Source organism: Trifolium pratense, linkage group LG7, assembly GCF_020283565.1.
Source record: "Trifolium pratense cultivar HEN17-A07 linkage group LG7, ARS_RC_1.1, whole genome shotgun sequence".
NCBI lineage: Eukaryota > Viridiplantae > Streptophyta > Magnoliopsida > Fabales > Fabaceae > Trifolium > Trifolium pratense.
The window spans coordinates 29463054-29489479 of record NC_060065.1 but is presented as its reverse complement, the minus strand read 5'-3'; the positions used below and the strand labels follow the sequence as shown (position 1 = coordinate 29489479).

The window sequence follows — 26426 nt, the reverse complement described above, 5'->3', positions numbered from 1 at the left end:
GATTCCGAGCGGACTTTTCGATCGAAAACCGGACTTCTTTTTCGAGCATGGTTTCGACTTTACGAATTTGCCGAGGAGCGCGGTGTTCCTATTCGATTGCTGCGGCCTTCCCCGTTTTTTTTTTTTTTTAGCAAAGAAGTAAAGGGAATGGAATCCGAGGATCTTGCATTACCTTATTTGGTTGCGATTTTCTCGGGATGTGGTGTCTTGGATTTCGCGAGATTTGCGCGAGCAGACGGGTGTGACTTGAAAGGACGAGTCGCTTCGTTTCCTTTCGCCACGTGTAAAGGCTATGAAACAGCACTCGAGTGGCTATTCTTTGAGATTTGAACTTCGAGGTCGTTTTGGACCGTTGGATTTTCGCGCCTTTTCGTTTCTCCTGAGATCACATCTGGGCCACTTGATCGTGATTGATCCGGACCGTTAGATCGATCCTGTGGTTCAGATGGAAGCGGCGCGAATTTTCCTGTACGGATGCGTTGGCCTATATATAGGAGGGAGGTTTTTCGTTTGAAACTTTACAGTTTCTCACTTACTTTCTCTATCGTTTTGCCTTTCCGGTTCAAGCTTTCACTGGTGGTTTTCTACTACAAACTCCTCATTCCTATCTTCATTTGATCAACAAGTAAGTGTTTTATCCTTTTAATCTTTGAAGATTTTGTTTGGATTTTACTTTGGATTGTTGTAGATAGTTCACGCGGTGTAGGGCTGTAGTATGTTTCCTGTGTAGTCTGGGTAGTCTTTTTTGAAGGTTGTAGGTGGTGATTAGCACCCTTTTCCCCCCAAAAGAGGGGTTTTTCGCGGTTTTCCGGCGAGAAATCGCTTGTTTTCATCAACTGACGGTTGGGTTTTAGCTTAGAACAGTGTCGAGCACCATATGCATTTCGTGCTCGGTTGTTTACATGAATTTCGCGTTCGGAGAGATGATTTGTCCCTTTTAATTTCCGCGTAATCTTTTGTTTGAGATCCTCGCCCTTTCGCTTGATTTGGCGGTGGAAGGGTGGATTTGAATGTCGAATTCATTTTTCCTTCCTCTGCTTTTTCAGGTTTTCTAGATGGCTGAGGGATCTCAAAGTGACTTCGCGTTCATAGATCAACAGCCTTCCTCGTCGATTCGTATCCGAGCCGACGTTTCGTGGGTGGCGGATGAACCTCGAGAGACGGCGTCGGTTTATCGGGACTGCGAGAGTGATGACATCCCAGAGACGATGTGCACGGATATACAAACTCCTCCCACCGAGGATTTCGAGGTGCGGATTCCCACTGCTCGCCACCGGATCTGCGGCAACTGGGCTTGGGGGACGATTCCTATGTACGAGATTGCCTTTAAGCATCTGGGAATTCGGTTGCCCTTCACAGATCTGGAGGTGTCCATCTTTCGCCATCTTCACTTGGCCCCTTCTCAACTTCATCCGAACTCGTTGGCCTTTATCAAGGCTTTCGAGAAAACTGCAGAGTATTTGGGTCTGGGCCCCACTTTGCCTTTATTTTTCTATCATTTTGGCCTTCAACGGAGCTGTCCTCGGGGGGAACAGGCGAGAGGGAAGCTCGCGAAGGGAGCCCCAGTACCGAGCACCAAGCATGGATGGGTTTCTTTGAGGCAACGGAAACGCCTCTTTGATATGTTCGACGAGTCGGTACGAGGGTTCAAGTCCGTGTTTTATGGAGTTAGGCCAATCACGACGAAAGGTTGGAACAATTTCGTTCGTAGGGGGCATCGCATTGATGAGCTTGGGCAGGAAGTTCTTGATGAGCAGGGTCTCCCTATAGAGGAGGATTTTGCTAGATTTCCGTTCTATTGGCGCAGGGATCATTATTCCATGTCGACCAAAGAATTTGTTTTTACGCTGGGAGCGTTGTCAGCTGAGGAGAGAGCTGATTATAAAAAATTATTAGAGTTTGTGGAGGGCTTGCCTCCGTTCCTTCTGAGTGACTCGAATGGCGAGCCTTTGCTTGGGGAAGATGGTCGAAGATTGACCTGCCCGAAGGTGATCGCTACGAAAGAGCTGCTCGCTTGCGACACCTCGGAGGAATTGACCGTTTTTTGGAGTATGCTCGTAGCTTTCTTTATTTATTTTCTACCAACTGTTATTGCTTTCTCTATTTGCTCGCCTTCTATTTTGCTGACTGATGCTCTGATTTGTGTAGGTACAATGACTAGTGGATCTGCTGCTCTCCGCAAAGCTCGTGCTGCCAAGAACAAGAGGGAGGCGAGCAGTGCTGCTACAACTTCTTCTGCCCCTCAGTCTCCCACGGCTTCCAACGTGGATCGCTCGAAGAGGACTCGACTGGAGGAGGAAACCTCTTCTCGTCAGGATCATGTGGTTGTTGATCTTTCTGGTCAGGATGATCCTCCTCTCCCCGGACCTCACAGGTTGACTGCTGGTGTCCCTGCTGAAAATTTCGTCCTTCCTCCACTTTACGCTCATGAGAGACTGCTGTCCGGAGAGACCAAAGTGAAGGTTGATCCGGCAGATGAGGCTATCCTCTCGGATATGGGTCCTGAGGGTCTCCGGACTGAAATTGCCGCTCAATCAATGGCTCTGCTCAAATTAGTCGGGGTGGCGACTTTTTTGAATGGCCGGGAATGCAAGTATCTGGAGGAAAGGGACGAAGCTCGCAAGGAGTTGCCGTTGCTGCAACGGAGGTTGGCAGAATCCGAGGCCTCCTGCGAGGTGTTCAGGGAAGAGCGTAAGACCTTCTCGGCCAACCTTAAGGAAGCGGAGGATAGGCTCAAGACAGTTTCGGAGGAGAGGGACAGCGCTGTGCAGAAGGTTGAGGAACAGAAGGCTATGATTGGCGAGTTGACAGGGAAGTTGGAGAGGCTTCAAGTCACCGGGGTCGTTGAAGATCGGGAGAAGGAGCTCGATCCTCAAGGGGAGTATGCTTCCTCCTCTCGCGCTGATATGCTCGCCAAGATCCAGGAGCTTGAGTCGAACATGGTGGCTGCTGCAGCTTTTAGCTTTAACAACGCAGTGGCTCAGCTTAGGATTCTCAACCCCGGTTTGAACGAGGAGGGTTTAGATGAGGAGAAGGAGGTGAGAGATGGAGCCATTGTCACCCCTCCTGATGATGATGAAGTGTAAATTTGTTTTTCTTCTTTTATTTTGTCCGGGCGTTTGCCCTTCTGATGTAATCGACAATTATGGCCCTTCGGGGTCTTTAACTATCAGTACTTTTAATTTATCTACCTGCTCTTTTACCTTTATCTCGTCTAGATTTAGGGTTTGTATGGCGATGTTTTTAATTTCCTCCGAATGTCGAATCGATCATTTGTATGCTCAACGCTTTTAGGTTCGTGCTTTGATTATGTTTTCGTTATGACGACCTGTATGCTTGATGCTTTCGTTTGTTTGCGCTCGACCAAATTTGAGGTTTTTGACTTGGTAATTTTCCAAACATTCTATACGCCGAACTATTCGTTTCTTCGCGCTAGTGTGTGTTTGGATGGTGGTCATCGTTGTGGTAGCTGGTACCATTAGATGCCGGGCTTAGAAGGTGCGGGGAACCATTCTAAGTGTTTGGAGATGTTAATCCAAACTAACAACGAGGAGAGGGGCTGTTGTTAAGCTTTCCTCCTCGGGGTGTGAACATCCCATCGCGAGCTGGGGTTCTACCGGGCGTGTACTATGACGATGGTGCCCCGTGGTCTAGAGCTTTCCTAGCCAACATCATCGAGCTCGAAACGTCTCGACTTTGTTTTATATTTTAAGATTCATGCCCGTACCTAAGCACTCCTCCGTTGTATAGGCGTACTTCTCATTGGCGAAGACACAGCCTTCGTTGAGGGATGGCTTTCGAGATTCCCTCAACTATAGTATTGTTTGAGCTTTTCGGCATTCCAAGGTCGAGGAATTTCTTTTCCATACAGATCTTCCAAATAATAGGCACCGTTTTCGGTTTTGGCTCGAACACGATAAGGTCCCTCCCAATTTGCCGCGAGTTTACCTTCACGAGAATCTTTTTGGTTGCGTCGGAGTACTAGTGTCCCAACGTCAAATTCTCGTTTGATGACCTTTTTGTCATGCCGTTTTGCTATTTTTTGTTTCAAAGTGGCTTCTCGGAGGGCTGCGCCGTCTCGGAGTTCTTCCAAGAGGTCGAGCTCCTCTCTGAGCATTTCGTGGTTGTCCTCCCTTTCGAGGGGTACTTCTGTTCGGAAGGAGGATGCTCCGGTTTCTACTGGAATTACGGCCTCTGTTCCGTACGTCAGTCGGAAGGGCGTTTCTCCCGTTGTAGAATGTGGAGTGGTTCGGTAAGACCAGAGTACGCTGTGTAGTTCATCTGTCCATTTTCCCTTTGCTTCATCCAATCTTCTTTTGAGTCCTCGGAGTATAACCCTATTTGCAGCTTCGGCTTGGCCGTTCGTTTGAGGGTGTTCGACCGAGGTGAAATGTTGGGTCGTACCTATTTTTGCCATGAATTCTCGCACTTTCTTGTCCGTGAATTGAGTCCCGTTATCTGTAATGACAACTTGAGGGATCCCAAACCTCGCAAGTATATTGCGTTTGAAGAATCGCAACACGTTGAATGTTGTGATGTGGGCGAGAGGTTCGGCTTCGATCCATTTCGTGAAGTAGTCGACAGCTACTATTAAGTATTTATTTTGTCCTGCTGCCGTTGGAAACGGTCCTAAAAGGTCCATCCCCCACCAAGAAAACGGCCACGGGGACGATAGCGTTCTTAGCTCGTTTGGAGGGGCCAAGTGCATATCCCCGTGACGTTGGCATTTGTCACATTTTTTGACATGCTCTTTTGCGTCTGCTTGCATGGTAGGCCAATAGAATCCTGCTCGCAAGGCCTTTCTGGCCAAGGAGCGTCCACCGATGTGTTGACCGTTTATTCCTTCGTGGATCTCGTCGAGGATCGAGGCTACCTCGCTTTCTTCGACGCACCTTAGCAGGGGGATGGAAAATCCTCGGCGGTACATTTTTCCATTTAGGATTACATATGCGCAGGCTCTCCTTTTTACCTTAGCCGCCTCTTTCTTATCAAGTGGGAGGTTTCCAGTGTTCAGAAATTCGAACACGGGTGTCATCCAGCTGTTGGTGTCGATCTCGCATATCAGGAATACCTCGGTGGGTTTTACTATGCTTGGTTTGGATAGCGTTTCCTGAATAAGTGATTGATTTCCGCCCTTCTTTTTCTTAGTGCTTGCGAGCTTTGATAAAATATCTGCTCTTGCATTGTGTTCGCGAGGAACGTGCTTGATTTCGGTTTGTCTGAATTTGGTTAATTTTTCTTTGATCAAGTTTAAATATTCCGTGAGTCGCTCGTCTTTTGTTTGGTATTCCCCGGTTATTTGTGATGCGACGAGCTGTGAGTCCGTGAATATTTTAATTTCCTCAGCTTCCATATCCTGAGCCAACCTTAATCCTGCCAAGAAAGCTTCGTATTCGGCTTGGTTGTTTGTGGTTGGAAAGGCGAGCTCGAGTGAAACTTCTATGAGCGCTCCTTCACCGCTTTCGAGTATGATACCCGCACCACTCCCTTGTGGATTCGAGGATCCATCTACGAAGATGGTCCATTTGTTTTTGTTCGGGGTAGATGGTGTGGTCATCTCGGCTACGAAGTCTGCTAGCACTTGAGCTTTTAAAGCCTTTCTGCTTTCGAAAAAGATTTCGAATTCGGACAACTCGAGCGACCATTTTAGCATTCGTCCTGTCATATCCGGCCTCGCAAGGAGTTGCTTGATCGGTTGATCAGTTCGAACCACGATGGAGTGAGCTAAAAAATAGTGTCTTAGCTTCCTCGCGGCCATGACTACTGCTAAGGCCGTTTTTTCAATCTGTAAGTATCGGAGTTCTGGTCCCTGCAGAGCCTTGCTCACGAAATAGACAGGTTTTTGCCCTTGCTCGGTTTCCCTTATGAGAACGGCGCTGATGGCCTCCGATGCTACGGCGAGATAAAGATATAGGGTTTCCCCTTCGTTGGGTCGCGTTAGGACTGGGGGTTCGGATAATGCTCGTTTTAAGTGTTGTAGCGCATCCTCGCATTCCTTTGTCCATTCGAATGCGGATTCTTTCCTAAGTAATTTGAATAAAGGTAGCGCGTGTTGAGCGGATTTTGCGACAAAACGAGATAAGGCTGTGAGCATCCCGTTTAATGATTGGATTGATTTCTTTGAGTCCGGCGTAGGGAATTCAAAGAATGCTCTGCATTTATCGGGGTTAGCTTCGATTCCTCTTTCGGTTAAGTAAAACCCGAGGAATTTCCCAGCTTTTACGCCGAACGTGCATTTTTCAGGATTGAATCTCATGTTATACTTTCTCGCTTGGTCGAACACTCTTTTTAGATGGGCTGTATGATCGACTTCCTCTTCGGATTTGACGATCATATCATCCATGTAGACTTCGAGCATGTCACCGATTTCATTATTGAAAACTTTGTTCATCATCCTTTGGTATGTGGCGCCTGCGTTTTTAAGCCCGAAAGGCATTACGTTGTAATAATAATTACCGGATTCGGTCATTAACGCTGTTTTCTTTTTATCGATTTCAGCCATTTTTATTTGATTATAACCCGAGTACGCATCCATAAACGATAGTAATTTAAATCCTGATGAATTATCTACTAATTTGTCTATGTTAGGTAAAGGGTAAGCGTCTTTAGGGCAAGCCCTATTAAGATCGGTATAGTCAACACACATGCGCCATTTTCCATTCGATTTCTTAACAAGTACAACATTGGATAGCCAGGTGGTATACCTAGCTTCCGAAATGAAATTTGCCTCGAGGAGGTCTTTTACAGCTTTTTCGGCAGCCTCCGCTTTTTCGGGAGACTGCTTCCTACGCCGCTGAACAACGGCACTAGCCCTAGGATCTAAAGTCAGCTGGTGACAAGCGACCTCAGGGTCGATACCGGGCATCTCTGCAGCGCTCCAGGCGAACAGTTCAGCATTGTCCTTAAGGCAGGCGATCAGCTGCTTTTTGACCAAGTCGGGGAGTCCAGTTCCAATCTTGATCCCTTTGAGGGGGTCTTCGCCTAAGGGCACCAGTTCGAAATCTCCGTCCGGGATGGGGCGGTAGATTTTCTTTTCAGCATCGGTGAGGTCCTTTTGTTTTTCTTCTTGATGCTCCTTTTTTGTGAGTCGAGCATCGATGTCGACGGAACCTCCAACAGTGTTTACCCCCGGATTTTTCTTTTCAGTTTTCTTGGGGGTTGCCACGGTGCTCAGATTTTTTGCCGCGGCCTCGAAGCATCTCCTCGCAGCAGCTATGTCGCCGTTGATGGTGGCGACCTGGCCGTCCAGTGTGTAGTATTTCAGCTTCAAGTGAACAGTGGACGACACAGCAAACAGCTCCGCTAAAGTAGTTCTGCCGATGATGCAGTTGTACAGCGAGGGACAGTCGACGACCATGAATTGCGTCCTCACGGATTTCATAGCCTTTTCCTCGCCGAAGGTAACGATGAGGTCCACGTATCCCCAAGGTTTGGTAGTCGACCCATTGAACCCCTGAAGGTCGGGTCCTACATATGGAACCAAGTTCTTCTCCGACAGCTGTAGAGTTTTGAATAGCCCCGAGTACATTACGTCGCACGAGCTCCCCTGATCTACGAGGATGCGGTGGACGTCGAAGTTTGCCATGCGAGCCCTTACCAACAGTGGTATCTGATAGTTTGGTGAGCCCCCAGGAACTTCTGACTTGTAGAAGGCCAGCGGGTCGGAATCTCCCTCAGGTTTGGTGACGGTGATGGGAGTCACCGAGCAAACGTTTTCCAGCTCCTCGAACTTCCTTTTTACCGATCCGAGGGTGATTTTGTTTAGTCCTCCACCTGTTATTACCAGTGCTTTTGGGAAATTTTCCCATGAGCCATTCAGGTGGGCGTTGAAATGCCTTAGGAGTGCTCCCTCGTCTGACCCCGGGGATGGGAGTGGAATTTCAGGTGCTGAGATGGCAAGCGCCTGAGGGACGATGCCTCTGTTTTCCTGCTCGGGAACATCAATGGCCATTGCGACCTCTTGAGGCTCCCGCCTTTGTTGTTGTTGTTGTTGTTGTGCTTGTTCGTCGTTCTGAACATACCTTCGGGCATAACCCTTCTGTATCAGAATCTCGATGGCATCTTTTAAGTGGACACAGTCCTCAGTGACGTGTCCATGGCTTTTATGATAGCGACAAAATTTCGTCCTATCAGTATTTGCCTTCATGGGCTGCTGTCTTGGGAAGTGGATCCCAGCCTTTTTGAAGTCCGCAGCGGAGACTTCGGCGAAAATGCGATCTCTTGACGCATTCAGTGGAGTATACGTTGTGAATTTTCCCCGTGGAGGTTTGGAATCTTTTATCCTTTCCTCCCTTTGCTTTTCGTTACCTCTTCGCGAGGTTCCAGCTTCGTCCTTTTCATGGTTCCTGGTTTTTTCTTGACTTTTCGGCCTTCTTATATCTTTGGCCCTTTGTTTCTCCTCGTAGGTAATGTACTTCTTCGCTTTTTCGAAGAATGCATCCAGCGTTTTCGGCTCTTCGATACCGACAGCTTTAGCAAAGTCGCTGTCTGGATGTAATCCCCTGTCGAGGAGGTACAGCTTCATGCTCTCATCGACCTTCACTTCAACGGCTGCTTTGTTGAACCGTTCGAGGTAGGCCCTTAGAGGCTCGTTCTCGCCTTGGATGATGGCCTCGAGGGTTGCTTCAGTTTTTGGGTGACGCCTCGAGGAAGTGAAGTGAGCCCGGAAGCGAGCGCACAGGTCCGACCAAGAATCTATGGATCCTGGCGCCAAGCTCTTGTACCAAGCCATAGCGCCTTTCCTCAGAGTTGTGGGAAAGAGCTTACACTTGATAGAGCCTCGTACATTTCTGTACTCGAGGAGAGCTTCAAGATTTTCGATGTGCTCGTCCGGGTCTGTCGAGCCATCGTAGGTATCCATTGCCGGTGGTTTTTCGAGTCCGACCGGTAGGGGGAGTTCTCGGATCCTTCGGGAGAGGGGGCCTTGGTGATTGTCTCTCTCTTCCGGGGATCGGTTCCTTTGGCGACGAGGAGGGTTGTCCCTTCTAGGGGAATGTCTCCTCGGCGGGGTGGAGTTTCGAGATATAGCCTCGTTTCTCCTTTCGCTTCTGTGGCGAGGTGGTGAGCGAGACCTGGAGTAGGTTCTGCTTCTCACTGGTGTGGGTGAACGGCGAGCTGGGCGAGCTTGCGCCGTGATCCTCGACTCGGCAATTGCGTCGATGCGACGGCTTTGTTGCTCGAGCCTTTGATTCTGCTGCTCGAATCGCTGGTTCTGTTGCAGCAGTAAGTCCGACTGGCGGTTGATTGCATTGACCAGCGCAGCCATCATTTCTTGCATGGGAACGCCCGGAGGGATAGCCGCTGCCGGAGTCGCCTGTGGCGGGGTAGCCACAGGGATCTGCGGTTCTTCTGGGTTGTAGGGCTCGTAATGCGCGTTTTGCTCTCCCTGGCCATCTTCCGTTACGGAGGCAAATTGGCCGTCCCCTGGGTGGTACGCCGCGTAGTCCATCGGTGATCCATGGTTCTCCGCCACGTGCTCCGGGATTTGGTGGTTGTTAACGCCAGCCATTGGTCGTGAAAGGGTGTTTTGAGGAAGTTTTTTAGTTTTTGGTTTGAATAAACAGGGAAACTATCTTCCCCACAGTCGGCGCCACTGATCGTGTCGACCAGAATAATGCGACTTCGCCGGCGTTTGCGGTGGTTGAGAGCGTTTGAGACCCCTGTTGGAGCGGAGGGGGGTTGTGTACCTGCAGGCACTCCGACGCTCAAGTCAGTATGTGTGTAAGGTTTTCTTAGCTATAAAAATGCGTACCTTGCAAATGAAGTGGAGATGCATATATATAGCCCCCAGCGCTGGGCTAAGGCCCTTGATGGCATTAATGGCCATCAAGTGGCTGCCGGAAAACGGCTTGGAGGCCTTGATGTGCAGTAAATGCTCATCATTCCAGTTTACGGCCGTTACAATACGCAAGGGTATCTGACCGTTAGGACGTGCTCGGATGGCGTATGTGTTCGACACCCTCTGATGCTCGAGCTCGATGCTCGGCCCAGAACAAGATTGTTCACGAATCTTATTTCAACCGAGTGACAAAATTATTAGGTCAGACATCATGATCGAAGTTCGAACTCCATCTTATCTATTTGTTTGAGTTTATAATGATTTTATTAATTTTTTTATTTATTTTTATTTTTGTAAGATCTATCTATTAATTTAATAGTGAAAAACATATTTATGAATAATACAATACTATTTTATTCGTACACATTTGATAAAATATATTTATGTTATTTTTCTACTATTTTTCTTGAGTCTCTCATTAATGCAGTCACTATCATATTCATTGCATCTGTATTTCTATACTATTTCTGTGCAAATCAATATCTTCAAATGTTCAATGCATACTCTTTACTATCTTTGTGCAAGATTTTTCCGACAACGATTCAATTTGCTCAATTCGAAGAAGAAACATTTGTAGTTTGTGTTAACATTTTATGCGCATTTTTATTTTAATTTAAACGTTTTTTGTCCTTCTATTTTATCTTAGTTTTTGGTCTCTACTCTCTATTTCACACATTTTTTTTTTAATTTTTTTTTAACTAATAGTTTCACACATTATTGTTGTAATATAATTTGGTTCAAATCCAGATTTTTGACTAAAAAATGGTTATTTTTTGCTCAAATTTATAAAAGATCTAGATTGTGTGTAAGTGCATATCGATCTCTCGCGAAGACGTCAATGTTATGTTTTGTATCTGAGATTTGGATGTTACGATGGTGGAATTCATTGTGTTGTGTGAGAACTTTGCCTGGTTAGCTAGTTGTATTTGATGGTTGGACCCTGTTGTGAAGGAGGAGTGGTACTTACACACACTCCGACAATCAAGTCAGTAAGCGCGATAAGTGAGAAATATTTAGGGTTAGATATATTGCATACCCCGTGTAGTCTTTTGGTGGACTTCATAGATCAAGAAGTTATTTCAGAAAAGACCTACAATATTTGATGGTTGGACCTTGTTGTGAAGGAGGGGGTGGTACTTGCACACACTCCGACGATTAAGTCAGTAAGCGCCATAAATGAGAGATATTTAGGGTTAGATATTGCATATCTCTTGTAATCTTTTGGTAGACTTTATACAAGGAAGAAATTATTTCAAAAAAGACCTACAATATATTCTCTCTTTTGTCCCCTATGATTGTGACAGGCGTTATCTGATCGCAAGACAGCGATACTAGACAGTCCACGTGTCACTGTTGAGCGGTGATCGTCTAAACAGGACGTGTCCAATCGAGCGCAAATCAATTCATTCAAAATCCATTCCACAAAATTTAGAAAATGAATTAACTCAAAATATATTTTTGTCACTTCAAAACAAAATCATGACTAAATCTTGTTACACTTGTACCAATGTAGTTGGTGTCATGTAACATGATACATATATGACATTCAATATCTCAATATTATTAGACTGCACACATTTAATGCACACAACCAGCTTAAAACTCGCTTACAACTCTCTCACTTCTTACACAACGCCGTATGAATCAATAAATAATGCTTCTTCTCCTCAAATAGCTTCACACTCACATAAACATCTCACAAACTTTATTTCTCAACATTTAAATCTTTCCCTTTTTTATGTCATTCTCACTTTAAGACCTTACAAAAGTGTTTTCCTTAGTCTTTTCAAGTGTTACAAATAATAATGAATCATTGTGATTATTCTAAAGGTGTTAAATATTAGAACTATTTTTTTTGGTTTTTTCATAATATATATTTATTAGTACTTTGTTTTGGTTCATTTTGGAGAGGAAAAAAAATGGGAAGGACACCATGTTGTGACAAAATGGGGTTGAAGAAAGGTCCATGGACAACTGAAGAAGATGAAATTCTTGTTAATTTTATCAAGAAAAATGGTGGTCATGGTAGTTGGCGTTCTCTTCCTAAGTTAGCAGGTTTTGTAGCTTTCTTTTTTGAATCAAAGTTTTTTTCCCTCCTTATGTCTTAGGAAGAAATAAGGGTATGTTTGGATCAATTTATTTGGACTTATCCGTTGATATAAGTATTTGTGAGACTATTTTCGAGAGTTGACAAAAATAGTTTATGATATTTTTAGCTTATTTTCATAAGTTTGTTAGGATAGTTCATGAAAACGGTTTATAGTATATAAAAATGAATTTATTGTAGTTCATGAAAATGGCTTATTTTCACTATTTTCATAAGAGTTTGTTAGGATAGTGTGTTAGGATAGTCATGAAAATAGTTTGACTTTATTTTAATATTTTTTGTTATCAAAATGACTTATAAATAAGTACTTATCTGATAAGAGCTTATGATATCAGTGTTTAAGCTGTTTATCCAAACAAGACATAAATGTTCTGAATCTAACTTTTCATTTACATATGAATAAATATATGTTTCTTTAATATAAATTTTTTTTTACTTGTGAATTTGTTGGTATATTTGATGTTTTACTTAAAAGTGATTTTTCTTTGAAATAAGCTGTGTGCTTGTTAAGCAAATGTGTTTGATTGATTTTTGGTGACCCTTTATTTGTTTATACTTTTTACCTAACAAGTTATTATTAGGATGATAATATTGAGTTAAAGGACAAGAGAAAGTTCCAATGTTTTTGTTGTTTTTTATTAATCAAAGTGACACTAATGACCATTTTATCACCATCCCTGATGGGATTTCAACTCGACAACTTGAAATTACGAGGCTAAACTCTTGCCACTAAGTTAACACCTCAAGTTCCGATCTTTTTGGTTGTGTTTGCTTTTATTCAATAAAATAAAGTCCTAAAAATATTATACTAACTGTTATCTGTCTTAAGCGCCGGGCGTGTGCATTTGAACCGCGATTGTGACTGCAACGTAAAAAAAAAAATTTCTACTCTTCAAATGCAACAATAGTATTTGACCACAATCTTTTTGCAATATCAAAGATTGCGACGACAAAGGCTACATAAAACTTTGCAAAAAACTAAAAACATTTCTTCAATGATTGTATGTTTTTTCTCTTCTTTCAGGCCTTCGGCGTTGCGGCAAGAGTTGCCGGCTAAGATGGACGAACTACTTGAGACCTGATATTAAACGCGGTCCCTTTACACCTCAGGAAGAAAAACTAGTCATACAGCTACATGCCATCCTTGGAAATAGGTAATTTAGTGAGTTCCCTTTAGATTTTGCTTCAGCAGAGAAATTTTACTTCTGAGTTTGTAAGACTGCACTTTAGAGTGGTCCTATTCCTTAGTTATATGTGAAAATGGATTCTAAAATTCAATCAATTGCAGGTATTTGGAAATTGAAATTTTTGATCTATAGTGTCTGATAGGAAAAAATTGTCCTTTGTTAGTAGTTAAATTAATCCTTAAAATTTATAGTACCATACTGATATTGAATCACCAATTTAAGGGGTGTAACATGTGGTGGGCTAATATTGTCCTTTATATACTTTAAGAACCACTTGTTTCTTGACCAATGGAATACCTTTTCAACTCTAAGCACATGAATCATTGTACTTATTACCATAGTATAGGGCCTCTCTGATCTATGTAGCACTGACACTTCAGATCGAGAGTGTATTCAATGTCTAACATTTATCGGTGTCCGACACTTGCACGATACTGACACATGTTACATTCAACGACTTTCATTTTCTTACATTATTACTAATGTCTACTTGTCGGTATTTGTATCGTGTTTGATGTCTGTATATGTGTCAGTGCTTCATAGGCTCCAACTAATATTTTAAAATTTCATTGCATTAATATCTGTTAATGATTTCCAATGCTATATTCTAAGAATTTTCAAACAAATGAAACAATTTTTCACAGATGGGCTGCAATAGCTTCTCAGCTAGCAGGAAGAACAGACAATGAGATCAAGAATTTATGGAACACACACTTAAAGAAACGTCTCATATGTATGGGAATTGATCCACAAACTCATGAACCAATAGCCTCATCACATTACTATCCACTTTCCAAATCACATTCATCTATCGCCACGCGCCACATGGCTCAATGGGAAAGTGCAAGACTTGAAGCAGAAGCAAGGCTCTCAAAAGACTCATCTTTATTCAACAATAACAACATTCCTTCTTTTGCAAGTAACAAAACTGATTCTGATTCTGACTATTTCCTTAAGATATGGAACTCTGAAGTTGGACAATCTTTTCGCTCCGTTCGTAAATCAGATGATGGCGACGACGATGATGATAAAACTAGGTGCATAAGTTCCATGTCTCAAGAAGGGTCATCTTGTAATAACACAAAATGTGGATCAGTTTCTGCTATTACTACTATAACAGATTTGGCTTCATCAACTCTTGCAAGCAATGTGAAGGAAGATTTTGAATGGAGAAACTACAAGTCATTTGATATTGGTTGTGATGATTCATCAAGCTCTAATGATCTTGAAGACTCATCTGACACTGCATTGCAGCTCTTGTTGGATTTTCCTTCTAACAATGACATGAGCTTCTTAGAATAAGCTTATTTAAGCACTTTTTTTTAGTGCTTTGTTGAATGATGCTTTGGTTAATTTTGAAGACTAAGCAGTGTTTTCTATGTAAGCCATTGGAGAAGTATGAGATGATTATATTATATAGTACTAATGAAATGGCAATGTGGTATTTTAGGTTGTAAGGTTTATTAACATCATTAGATGTGAATTTTACATTCTCACATGTATGTAGCATATCTACTATTCCATATTCCATATTTCTTGGTACAAAAACATTTGTTGGGTTCACATGTGAATGAATTTAATGCTACTCCATAAACCACAATAATGAATTTGGAATTGGACCATGTCATGTGGTCTTTGAATTTGACTACAAATTGGTAGTGAATAGTATCAATCAATAATTCTAAGTCTTGTCTATTCGAATATGGTGTCATTGATTATTGTAAAGCCATTCTTCGATACACAAGGCTTATTAAAAATTAAAATTAAGTTTTGAACATGGGTCAGAAAAGATATGATGAGGCATTCATCTTTGTAAAGTGAGCTAAACAACATATCTTTTCTGACCAGCTCCGGACAAAATAAGATGATTTCAATGGCGAGACTTGAGGGGTTACAGTCGAGGTAGAGCTCAGACACGGTGAATCATAGTGGAAAAAATATCAGCAAGACACTTTAGCACTCCAACACTCAAATTAGTATGTGATCAAGAGAGAATGAAGTGAAAAGTGATTGAATTGTATACATTGGCAACAAAATTTGCCTTTATATAGAGGGAGACGGTTATAACCGAAGTGTAGGATCTAACGGTCATGGGAGTGCGTGGGGTGTGTATCTTCCGCAGGGCGCGTATAATAGCTACTATGTCTGTTACCATTGACGTGTAGGAGAAACTTCCGCGAATGATTGGTATTGAGCTAGATCTGGAGCGCTCTGCTCTGCGTGCATTGGGCTTTGGCCCAGTCCAAAACAAAGTTTAAAACGCTAACTTGAATTATTTGGCTTTTGGGTCTGCCTTGCCATGTAGTCTAGTGATGTAAATCACACATTCGAATATGCACCCTATCATATCAGATGTCTATGCAAGTACCGATTGAATTGTACTTTCGATTTGATATTCATTCTATCAAGTGTTAATGTCAAGTATGAAGAAATTTAGGCAAAATCAAGATGTCATTCAAAGTGTATGTCTTCACTTTCATTGTATGAAGTACGTTTTAACTTTGTTCTCTTCTTTTGCTCTTTCTTTACAGTTGTACAATATGAATCAACACATGATATGCTACATTCATCGGTATTGAACTGCTACGTTTTTCTTGTTTTGTTAGCCATATGGTTTGCGAGTTCAAATAGACAAAACAACAATTTCTTAATCCGCATTTATATATTGCTTAAATTTGTCAAAATACACTTTTGACAACTATCAAAAGTGTACTTAACATAAAAGGAGTAGATTAAGCTCATTACTAGTGTAATAAGATAAGGTTGGGACATGTTATACTAAACACTAATGCGCGTCTTTAGATTTTGGCCGAGTCATTGCCTTAGACCCGAACAAGTCATTGCCTTAGACCCGAACAAACTCGATCTTTTATTGGTCAAATGAAGTAAACATGAACGAGTCTTAACATTCGGTTGGATCCTGCGCTACACACCATGAATATGCATAAAATTGAGCGTCTCTAAAATAAAATAAAGCAATAGTAATAGGCATCATATTCGCCCAAGAGTTTTATAATTAAAAAGAAAACATATTCGGGTAATGTTTGACACTTCGTCTACAAACAAAAAAATAAATAAAAAATATATGACATTGGACACTTCAACTAAACCAAAGATCCTATGAGCTGTCCAACATGTTCCTCAATTGTATTTTCCCTTTCCATTACTTTCCTTACACACACAAACAACATTAAAAACAAACAACAACAATAATAATAACAACATTATAGACAAAATTTCATTACTTGTATAATGTCATTATATTAAAAGCATCCAAAGAGTTTCTTTGGAATGGTTCCAGTTGCACGATGTTTTGCAGCTATTTCCTCTGCCTTCAGAATTTCTTCACCCTTCTTTGCTTCAACTATTGCTCTCTTCTCTTCTGCTTGCTTGTGAAGCATAGCAATTTTGTTCTTCATCTTCTCACCATATTCTGCTTTCTTTTTCTCCAATTGCTCCTGCAAAGGTGTTCAAAATTTAAACAAATTATTATTCTAAATTCTAACCATATATTAATATATTGACCTTGTAAAATATATTCCCTACGTCTCATATATAAACAAATTAAACTGTAGAAGAGCGGTAGTCTATAGTTTCATTATGCCACAAATTTGGTAGTTCGGCCTAGCCTAAAACACACCGGGCAGAGCTAGGCTAGTTCGAATTTTTAACAAGTAAACTATTTTAATTTTTTAAAAAATTGCATAAAAAAAGACTTCAATCTGACCCAGAATGCCAATCTGTCCGGGCCAAAATGGCCTAGTTGTTTTCGGGCATGTAATTATTAAAGAGTCAATCCAACCAAAGCGTGGGCCCATCGGACCAACCTATCGAGTCGGGTTAAAATTGACAGCTCTACCAAATTTTACATTTATGGTATTAATCCTCTGGTTTCCATAGGAAGGGGGCTCTGGTAATCCAGAGTTCGGCCGGGAGGTAAGTAAAGTCTGACCAAGAATTGAGATAAGTACAATTTTTGTCAGTGAAAAAGTATTAACTTTTGATCCACTTTATAGTTTCTTATTTAATTCATATAAGCATAATTCTTTATATAGAAGGATTTCTCTTTGTGATTTGTGAGTTCCATAGGTATTTAATTTGATACCATCGACAAAAGCAAAAGAATAATTGGATTACAAGTTCCAAATGTCTGGTAAGAATACAACAAGATAAAGAAAAAGAGAATTTATTTCTTCAAAAGTCTACATATTTTGCTGTCACAATCACAACATAAAACATTATCTTTATTTTAAGTTTCATATCTTGATTATATTTTGTTTAGACCTTAAAGAAGATGTGCTTATCTGTTTGGTGGACCAACATGATTCACAATTTATAGTGCTACCATATTTTAATCAATAATAACAACTACTGCTTTAATAAATAATTAAACATGTTAATTATTACCTCAATTTTTCTGAGTTGAGCTTCAAGAGCTGCTTTCTTGCTGTTTTCCCAAGCAGCAACAGTAGAGAGTTGCTTTTGTGCTCTGATAAAATAAAGCAATAATCACAATTTTAGGATACTGAACATGTTGATAATATCATGAATGGATTCGAAACTATGTGATAACATTGAGGGAGGTCAGGGGAGGATGAGATAAGAAGTGGAGCGATAAGAAGGTCAGACTCAAGAGTTCGATTTCTACCCTCAGTAAAACCTAACAATATTAATTAACTAAGAGGTGGTAGTGAACACTGCGTTTTGGCTTCCAAATAACAAGAAACAGTGTTCAGTGTCATCTTACTAAGTTAAGGGCTATATTAGCGTTTTTATAATAGAGGCTGGAAAGGTAACGGTGCAATAAATTAAAAACTTAAAGACTAATTTGTTACCTAAAAAACTTAAAGACCTATTTGTTACGTAAAATTCTTAAAGGACCTATCTGTTACAAACCCAAAACTTAATGGATCACTGAATGCATTTTGCCTAAATTTTTTAGCGAGGGTTGTTCTTTATGCAATGTAACTAAGTTTCATCCCTATTTTAACTAACTGCAAAACAAAGATTAGAGTAAATTCTTACTTGTTTTCTGCTTTGGATTTTTCACTTTCTTCCCATGCCTTCACATTAGATAACCTTTTCTCTTTGTCTATTTCTGCAAGAGCAATATCTGTAGACCACAAAAAATACTTTGTCACTTTTTAGGAAGAAAAATGCTATCAGGAAAAATTGATTAGTTAACCATCATCTCTAGAAAGCATATTTGAAGAGAAGTTTCATAAGAGTAAATATTCATTTTACTAAGAAAGATATGGAAATGTGACAGCAATAAACCTAGGCATATATTTGCGCCGTGTGTTAGGACTTTGTTCTGATAAACAACTTAATTAAATGATTATAGCATAAGCGCTTGCATTTAAGTGTTTATGTAAGTTATAGGCTTTTTTTCACAAGTTATCCTAAAGAGCTTATGGACATGTCAGAAGTTGGTTTTGATAAACTTTCCTAAATAGTCTCTCAAGTGCTAATGTCGGTAGATAAACTCATACAAGTCAATCCAAAAAAAACCTTAGATCTGGTGCAGAAACATGAATTATATATAGTTCACAAGTGATTATGAAACAAGTAGCTATGAATATGATTAATAAGATCAAATATTAATAAGGTAATGATAAAGAAATTTGAAATATGTGAAAAGTGAACAAGACTAACCTCTATCAAGGGATCCTCCTGTGGCTTTCTTTTTAATAGGATCTGGTGTCTCTGTAGACCAAAAGAATAATGGTAAAGAAAAGCAATGATATCTTGGAAAATTACATCAATGCTAAAGAAAAGAATACATGATTCCTTTTTGATAAAAAAATAAATAATACATGTTTCCTTTATTGGATTCTAATTAAGATGCTAACTTTTATATTATGTTCAATAAATTAAAGATGCCAGTAAGACAAAGACATTATAAGTGTTTAAATAACTTTTCCTATATATCAAAGCATCATTTACACAATAAAAAAAAAAAAAACTTTTCCTTAAAACATGGTGGAGGGGACATATTTTATAATCAGTTTGAGGGGCTAATGAGAAATTATTTCTTGACATATAGAACAAGAAATTATTTAACAAGCTTTGTTGAGTGAAATTATTTTTGGCCTTAACCTCCGGTTCTTAAAGGAAAAACTCTAGTATTTCGGAGTTTGGTTTAAAGGTAAGTAAAATCTAGCATAAAATTGTTCCATTCAGGATTCAAACTCAAGTATACCGACCAATTTAGGAGTGAATTCAAAAGTAGGTTTAGTCATGCAGTCAAAAAATTTAGGCCGTATGATCACGATCGAATGGTCCAGATAACACCTCAAAATTTTATATTAAACCAAAATAAAAATTTGTCTTAAAATCCAAACCGTCTGATCTTGATCTTGCGGTTCACAGTCGCTGACTACATGCGGTCACGACTGCACTTAATCTGATTCCATCATTTTAACATTCACCGAAACTCACTACCCGCTTGAGTTCAACTACTTGGTTAAGTGTAAGTACTTGTACTTTATACTCATTTAATTTTTTTTATTAATATAGTTAGTTTGAGGCCCAAAAACTACAGCTAGCTAGATAATCATTTATGTTGCCATAATGAGCATAGAAAAGAATCAAACCAACTTTGGTAAGGTAAAAAAAATGATACAATTCTACCCCATATATATAACTAACAAGTCACATCATAGAAAGCATCCAAGGCCATAACTATAATAATTGAAAAGGCATGCCTCACATATCACTTATCGAAGATATGAACAATCGTTAGTTGGTTCAGTGGTGATTGACGCTGAACTTGGTAGGGAGGACCAGGGTTCGATCCCCCGCAACTGCAATCGGGAGGGGGCTGGAACCACTTGATGCCAGAACTGACCCCGAACCAGATTAAACTGGTGGTGAAAACAAAAAAAAAAGCATTTGGAAAATTCAGATAAGAGGAAAAATGAATTACTATTAGGAGAAGCTAAAACTACTAACAACTTTCCCAAAAGAACAATGAAAATCATAAGAATCCCAAAATTAAATAAAACCCTTCCATTATAAAACAGAAAAAGTAAAGAAAAATAAACCTTTTCCCATTTTTTCCAAAAATTGAAAACAGTCACAAACCCACTCTATTTGTTTTTTTCTTTTTCTTTTTATAATTAAAACGACACTAATGACCATTTTACGATGATTCTTGACGGGATTCGGACTCGGCACACTTCAAAGTGTAGACACACACTCTACTATATAGACAAAAATTAGACAACCCAATACATCAAGTTAGGATTTTGATGAAAACGCAAAAATATTTTCCAGGAAATCAATAAGCAAATAATCAAATTAAGCACAAAACATCACAACAAATAAAGCTTATATATGAACAATAGTAAATTCAACCAACAATTCAAATTAAAGCTCCAAAACAAAACCTTCAATTAAACAAAAACTCAAGCTCAAAGACAATTACAGAATTACTATAACAAAAACATTACTAGTAATGATTAAACACACACACACACAAAAAAAAAAACATAGTTTCATTAATTTTTCAATTTGTTTTCTCAACAACCAAACTATCCCAACAAACTCACCCAATCAAACTATTGATACAATTATAAAAATTGAATTTTGAAGACAACCCATGATTTCTAAAAGCAAAAAGATTGAAAATTTAAACATAGGAATTCAAAAACTCACTCTCATTTTCCACAACAACAAGAGCTTTTGTGTCCTCCGCCGCAGGTGGTGCCGGAGCTGCTGCCTCTTTCTTCTCAACAACATTAGCCGGTGGTGCCTCAGCTAGTGGAGGTTCCGCCGGAGCTGGAGTCGGAACCGGAGCTGCTTCTTCCTTGGTTTGGAGTTCAGCCATAGCTTCGGAGTTTGGTTGGGTAAAATAAAAAAATAAAAAAATAAAATTATTATGTAATGAACGAGACAGAGAGAAGAAGATAATAACAATGTTTATGTTTGTATCTGAAAAGAACAAGAACAAAAACAAGTATTTGTAGTAACGTTAAAGATGAACATAGAAGTTGTGGCTCTACAGCTCATACAGAGTGGCTTTTTTAATTTATTTTATTATTTATTTTGTTGGTAAATAATTTTTTTAAGAAAATAACTTATAAAAAATGTGATAATGACCAAAATTAACCTATTTGATCTGCTTTGACCGAACAATTTTAATTGTATTGTGTTTTATTTTAATGTTTATGGGATTGCACAAAATAAAATCTTAAATTCTTGTCCTTCATTAAATCACGAGACACTTTTTGTTCTATATATAAGATGTCTAAAATACCAAAATAATATTTTATCCATCAAATATCGTATAAGACAAAATTTGTTCAATCTCTTAAATTTTGTCATTTGATGTTCTGTCTTGTATTATTTTGTCCAATATTTATATTTTACAATCAAATGGACGCAAATGGTATATATGATTGTGTTCTTTGTATTAATCATTTGATATTCCTGAAATGAAAAGAATATGTTTAAGGTTTTCATGCGTATTAAGAAATTTATTTATGATGTTAAAAGAAGTAATATTTTTATTAAATTGTTCATATAAGTTATTAGTTGCTTTATTTCGAAATATACATATATAGTATTAATTAGATGGTAGAATTGGAAAGTATTATATTAAAATGTGAGAATGAAATACATTTTGAAACAAAATTTAATTTTTAAATTGACATTTATTTTGAAATAGAGGAAGTGTTAGAAAATAATTAAAAAAAATTGGCTTAAATGCAGTTTTACCCCCCCTGTTTTGATTAAATCGGAATTTTACCCCATCTGTTTTAAAACGCAGACTTTTACCCCCCCTATTTTATATTTGAGTAAACAGTCACTTTGGTCCCTGAAAGTGGCACTCGCTGTCAAACAAGTCCCTGAATTAACGAAAATTGAAAAAACCTCCTTGAATGTTAATTCTGTTAGTCAATTTGGTCCAAAACGTTATATATCTGTTAAGTGTGATGACATGGCATTATGAATATGATATTTTAATAATTTGTTGTTTTTTTAATGTCCACTTTGCTTTTATTTTAATTAAATTTCTAAAATAATAACTAAATAAAACACAATATATTAAAGCAAAATCAAACCCAAAATTTATCATTAAACATTCATCGCCAAAGGATCCAAACATAGAATTCAAAACAAAAGTGGAAAAAAAATTAGAGATTTCTAATTGTTCTTCTTTCTTTGTTTCCTTTACAAACTCTATCTCTTACTTTTAAATCCCATCAACAAACATAAATGTTCATCTTCTTCCTCAACTCTTCCTCTCAACCATTTATCAAGTACCAATGCATCATACCCATCTTCACATCTTCTTACATTTTCTTAAAAAACATTTTGGAAAATAAAGGAGAAACACAATCCTCATGCATCCAAAATCAGCACACGAAAATCAGCACAAACCTTACTAGATCTAGAGATCAACTTGCTTGAAAATCACGGATTCTGACTGTGCTTTGTCAAACGAACATGTTGCAAACTGAGTCAAGTGGATTGGCTTTGAACATGGTTTCTGTTTTCATCATGTTGTTGTTAAGATTTTTTAGAGATTTTTTGTTAGTAGATGTATGTTTTTTAATTAAAGGCTTGAAGGTTTTTTGATCTGGATGAATGATTTCGCTTTCAGATTTGATGGTTTTTTTTCTTTTACAAAGAGGTTTGAAGGTGAAAGAGTAGGATGAATATTCATTTTTCAGGTTTGAAGGTAGTATGTAGATGAGTTGCTATGTAGGAATGCTATGAATTTATTTTAACTAATTTTGTTTTATTATTTATTTCTTTATTTGTTAAATTAATGTTAATTAGAATAAATGACAAGTGGAAATAAATAATTTAAGAAATTATTAAAATATGACAGTCAATATGCCACCTCAACATGTTCTATGACACATTTTCAAAATTTAACAGATGTTTAATGTTTTGGACTAAATTGACTGACGGAATCAACATTCAGGGAGTTTTTTTTAAATTTTCATTGATTCAAGGACTTATTTGACAGCGAGTGACACTTTCAAGGATTAAAGTGGCTGATTACTCTTTTATATTTTTTTGGATTTTGCCCCCCCTAAAATTCTGTTTTTGAGTCACAACTTCAAAGTGTCGTACACAACTCAATTTTGATCAATAATTCACCAAACGTATACCGAAATGACTGTAATCGATTTATCTTTTCAGAGAATCAAACCTCACTAAATTTGGAGTTACAAAGAGAGATTAATTACCGTTTTAGTGAAGGTATGTCCCCCAAAATTCTGCACAAAATCTGTTTTCGAGTCACAACTTCAAAACTTCGCACAGAATTCCATTTTGATCCATAATTCACCAAACTTGTACCGATATGACCGCAATCGAGTTAGTTTTCCACAGAATCAAACTCCACTAAATATGGAGTTACAGAGAGAGATTAATTATCATTTCAGTGAAGGTCTGTACAAATCAATTATTGTATCGAACTACTACTTGTATTTTTGTCAAGTCTCTCACACTGTAGCTCATTTTTCAATAGTATTTACATGTCCGGAAAGCTAACGAAATTACCCTTGTTTTAATTTAAATTTCGTCAAATTTGGAGTTACGATGTGTTTGGTAGACGATGTTGAATTTGAAGGTCATAAGTAGATTTCTGCAAAATTAGTAATTGGATAGACCTTCACTAAAACGGTAATTAATCTCTCTTTTTAACTCAAAATTTAGTGGGGTTTGATTCTGTGGAAATCTAACACGATTCTGGTCATTTCGGTATCCGTTTGGTGAATTATTGATCCAAATTGAGTTGTGTGCGAAGCTTTTGAAGTAGCAAAGTTTTTCACAAGAAAGGGGGGTTTGAATTGTGAACCTTTAAAAATTGTCCTTTTAAAAAATTAGATATCAAAACATATGTTAGAATGATCTCAGAATAAATAGTATAAGTTAAGAGAATGATCTTAGAACGATCTCTGAGCTGCAAACAAAACAATAAGTGATTTGTGTGTGTTTGTGTTTGCATAAAATTAATATGAGTTCAAGGGAGAGAAGAGACACAGTAATTTTATCCTGGTTCACCCCTTAATAGTATGGGCTACTCCAGTCCCCACGCTCCTGTGAGATTGTCCACTAAGAGATTCTACCGATCTCAAGATACACTTCTTCTTTGATCTAATCCAAGATCACAATCTTCCAAGCTTCACTTGCTTGATCTACCTAAGTCTTTCCTAGACTTTATGAGGTGTCACTCAATCAATAGTTACGTATTGACTTGAGCCAATCTTTACAATTTGATAATGGTTTGGATCTTAAAGCTTTCTCACTTAAACTAAGTTGAAAAGCTAGTTACAATAAAATCTCTCTTTGTTCACTCAAAATGGATACTGATCCTAGTATGATAATTACAAAATATGGAGTGAAAGAGATCTTTAAAGAAGAGCTTAAAAACTTGTGTCACAAAGACAAGTAGATTGATTGTTGTAGCTTAAACTCTTGCTCTTCAATGTTGCCAAAGCCTTCCTTTTATAGTTGAACCTTGAGTCTTCAGTTCCTTGGTCCCAAAGGAAGTTCTCCAACGGCTAGTTGATTCAAAATAGACAGCTCATGCTGAGTTGTTGAGTGGATAAGCTCAAACTGATCTTTCTCAGAACGTTCTCCCTGCTGTTCTTCATATTTTCACTTAAAAGGACCAAAATGACAGCTTGCAATGGGCTGTAGATAGTTGTTCATTGCTTCCTCACCAAGTATATCCGTTATAGACCATTTAGGCACGTTTTGGCCAGCTGTAGATGAGCTTGCAACTTCAAAAGCAAAGGACAGTCATTCTCAGCATCTTTCTGAGATCGTTCTCCAATCTGGGCGAATTTTGCACTTGATCTTCAAATGGAGAATGATGCAGATCTGTGGCCAGCTGTAGTGTGAAGAGAATGCAGCTGTGATGTCCTTGCATAACTATTCACTTGTCCTTTCCATGTACTTCCTTTTCTTGATTAAGAATTAATTTCTTGGAGAATGTTCATTAAATATTGTCATTGAAGGTACATGACAACTATGAGTTGAATGTGTGTTGTCTCATCCTTATTGGTCTATGTAATTCTTGTCCAAATATTCTTGATACACCTGATTAGATGATGCCTTGAGAAATTATCATGTTGCACATGCTTGATCATTAACTTTGTCCAAAGAGGAAAGTCACTTTCTTTCCAACTTATTCCTTGCCTTAAATGTTCATGAACTGTTGTGATCTTGTGAGTTAAAACCAAGATAAAGTGCTTCTTTGTCTTGTATATGGTTGACTTAATGAAATAAGTGCTTTTGCATTTATTCTTGTTCATGAGGAGAATGTTGCACTTAAACCAGAGATCATTCTCAGACTGATCCTGAAGCTTCTCTTTTTGCCAAAACATAATGAGTATCATTGAGATTAGAAGCTTAATTGTTCCTGACTAATTAAAACACTCAAGAGCACTTGTTAGATAACAATGAGATCAGAATTACATTTAAAATATAATTAAGATGTTTGTTATCTTTAAAACATCAAATTGAGATTTTGCATTTTGCCTCAACAATCTCCCCCTTTTTGATGATGACAAACTTCTTGAATTATGTTTTAAAAATGGGATTCTGATATAATCAATTTAGTAAACACAAATAAATTGTTTAGTGTTTTAATTTTCAAGCTCCCCCTCAATTCAAGCATCCAATTTTCATAATTGCTTAAGCATAAAGAATTGAGCAAAAACACATAATATGAATCAAAATAGATTTCATTAATCATCAAGCTCACAAAGTGAGAATCCAACATGATTTCTAGTTCATGATTAACACATAATGATTCAAGCAAAAGTTAAAACATAAATCCTAGTTTAGAAAATAACAACATAGTAGGAGAAGTTCTTATAGCAGCAAAAGGAACTTCCCAAAATATCTAATCCTCTAAACAGGTAAATTAAAACATGGTTAAGCATTCAAAAAGACAAGTTCAATCTCCCCCTCATTTTCTCAAATCATTCTCCCCCTTTGTCATCATTGAAAAGGGTAGAAAAAAGAGGGTTGCAGCAGAAGTTATTCAGGAATGGTGGGGCTGGAATCATCAGAGGATGTGGAGTTTTCAGGTTGTGGGAATGGCTCAACAGGTGGTGGTGGATTGGGAGGTGGTGGAACAATCTGAAGAGGAGTACAAACACACTCATTCAACCAGTTTCTCATGATCTGAAACTCAAGCATAATATACATTAACATGTCATTTTGCATTGACATGCCTCTCATCAGCTGAGTTAGATCCTTTCTCATCTGAGACATTCTCTTTTCAAGCTTTGTACGTTTGGGAGGCCTGGGATCAGTGGAA

The 26426-nt window shown here is 38.8% G+C and overlaps 2 protein-coding genes across 2 annotated transcripts; one reads left to right on the top strand and one right to left on the bottom strand.

Annotated features, from left to right (window-relative positions):
• Positions 1 to 11392: 11392 nt before the first annotated feature.
• On the top strand, positions 11393 to 14627 carry LOC123894396 (transcription factor MYB17-like). The gene is made up of 3 exons (XM_045944392.1): positions 11393 to 11893; positions 12970 to 13099; positions 13777 to 14627. Exons 1-3 carry the CDS (start codon positions 11758 to 11760, stop codon positions 14432 to 14434), a joined length of 924 nt encoding a protein of 307 aa, XP_045800348.1. The 5' UTR covers positions 11393 to 11757; the 3' UTR covers positions 14435 to 14627.
• A 1484-nt stretch (positions 14628 to 16111) lies between these two features.
• On the bottom strand, positions 16112 to 21142 carry LOC123894397 (remorin-like). The gene is made up of 5 exons (XM_045944393.1): positions 20792 to 21142; positions 18788 to 18838; positions 18158 to 18245; positions 17540 to 17621; positions 16112 to 16590 (listed from the first exon to the last, which is right to left on the bottom strand). Exons 1-5 carry the CDS (start codon positions 20961 to 20963, stop codon positions 16396 to 16398), a joined length of 588 nt encoding a protein of 195 aa, XP_045800349.1. The 5' UTR covers positions 20964 to 21142; the 3' UTR covers positions 16112 to 16395.
• Positions 21143 to 26426: the final 5284 nt, after the last annotated feature.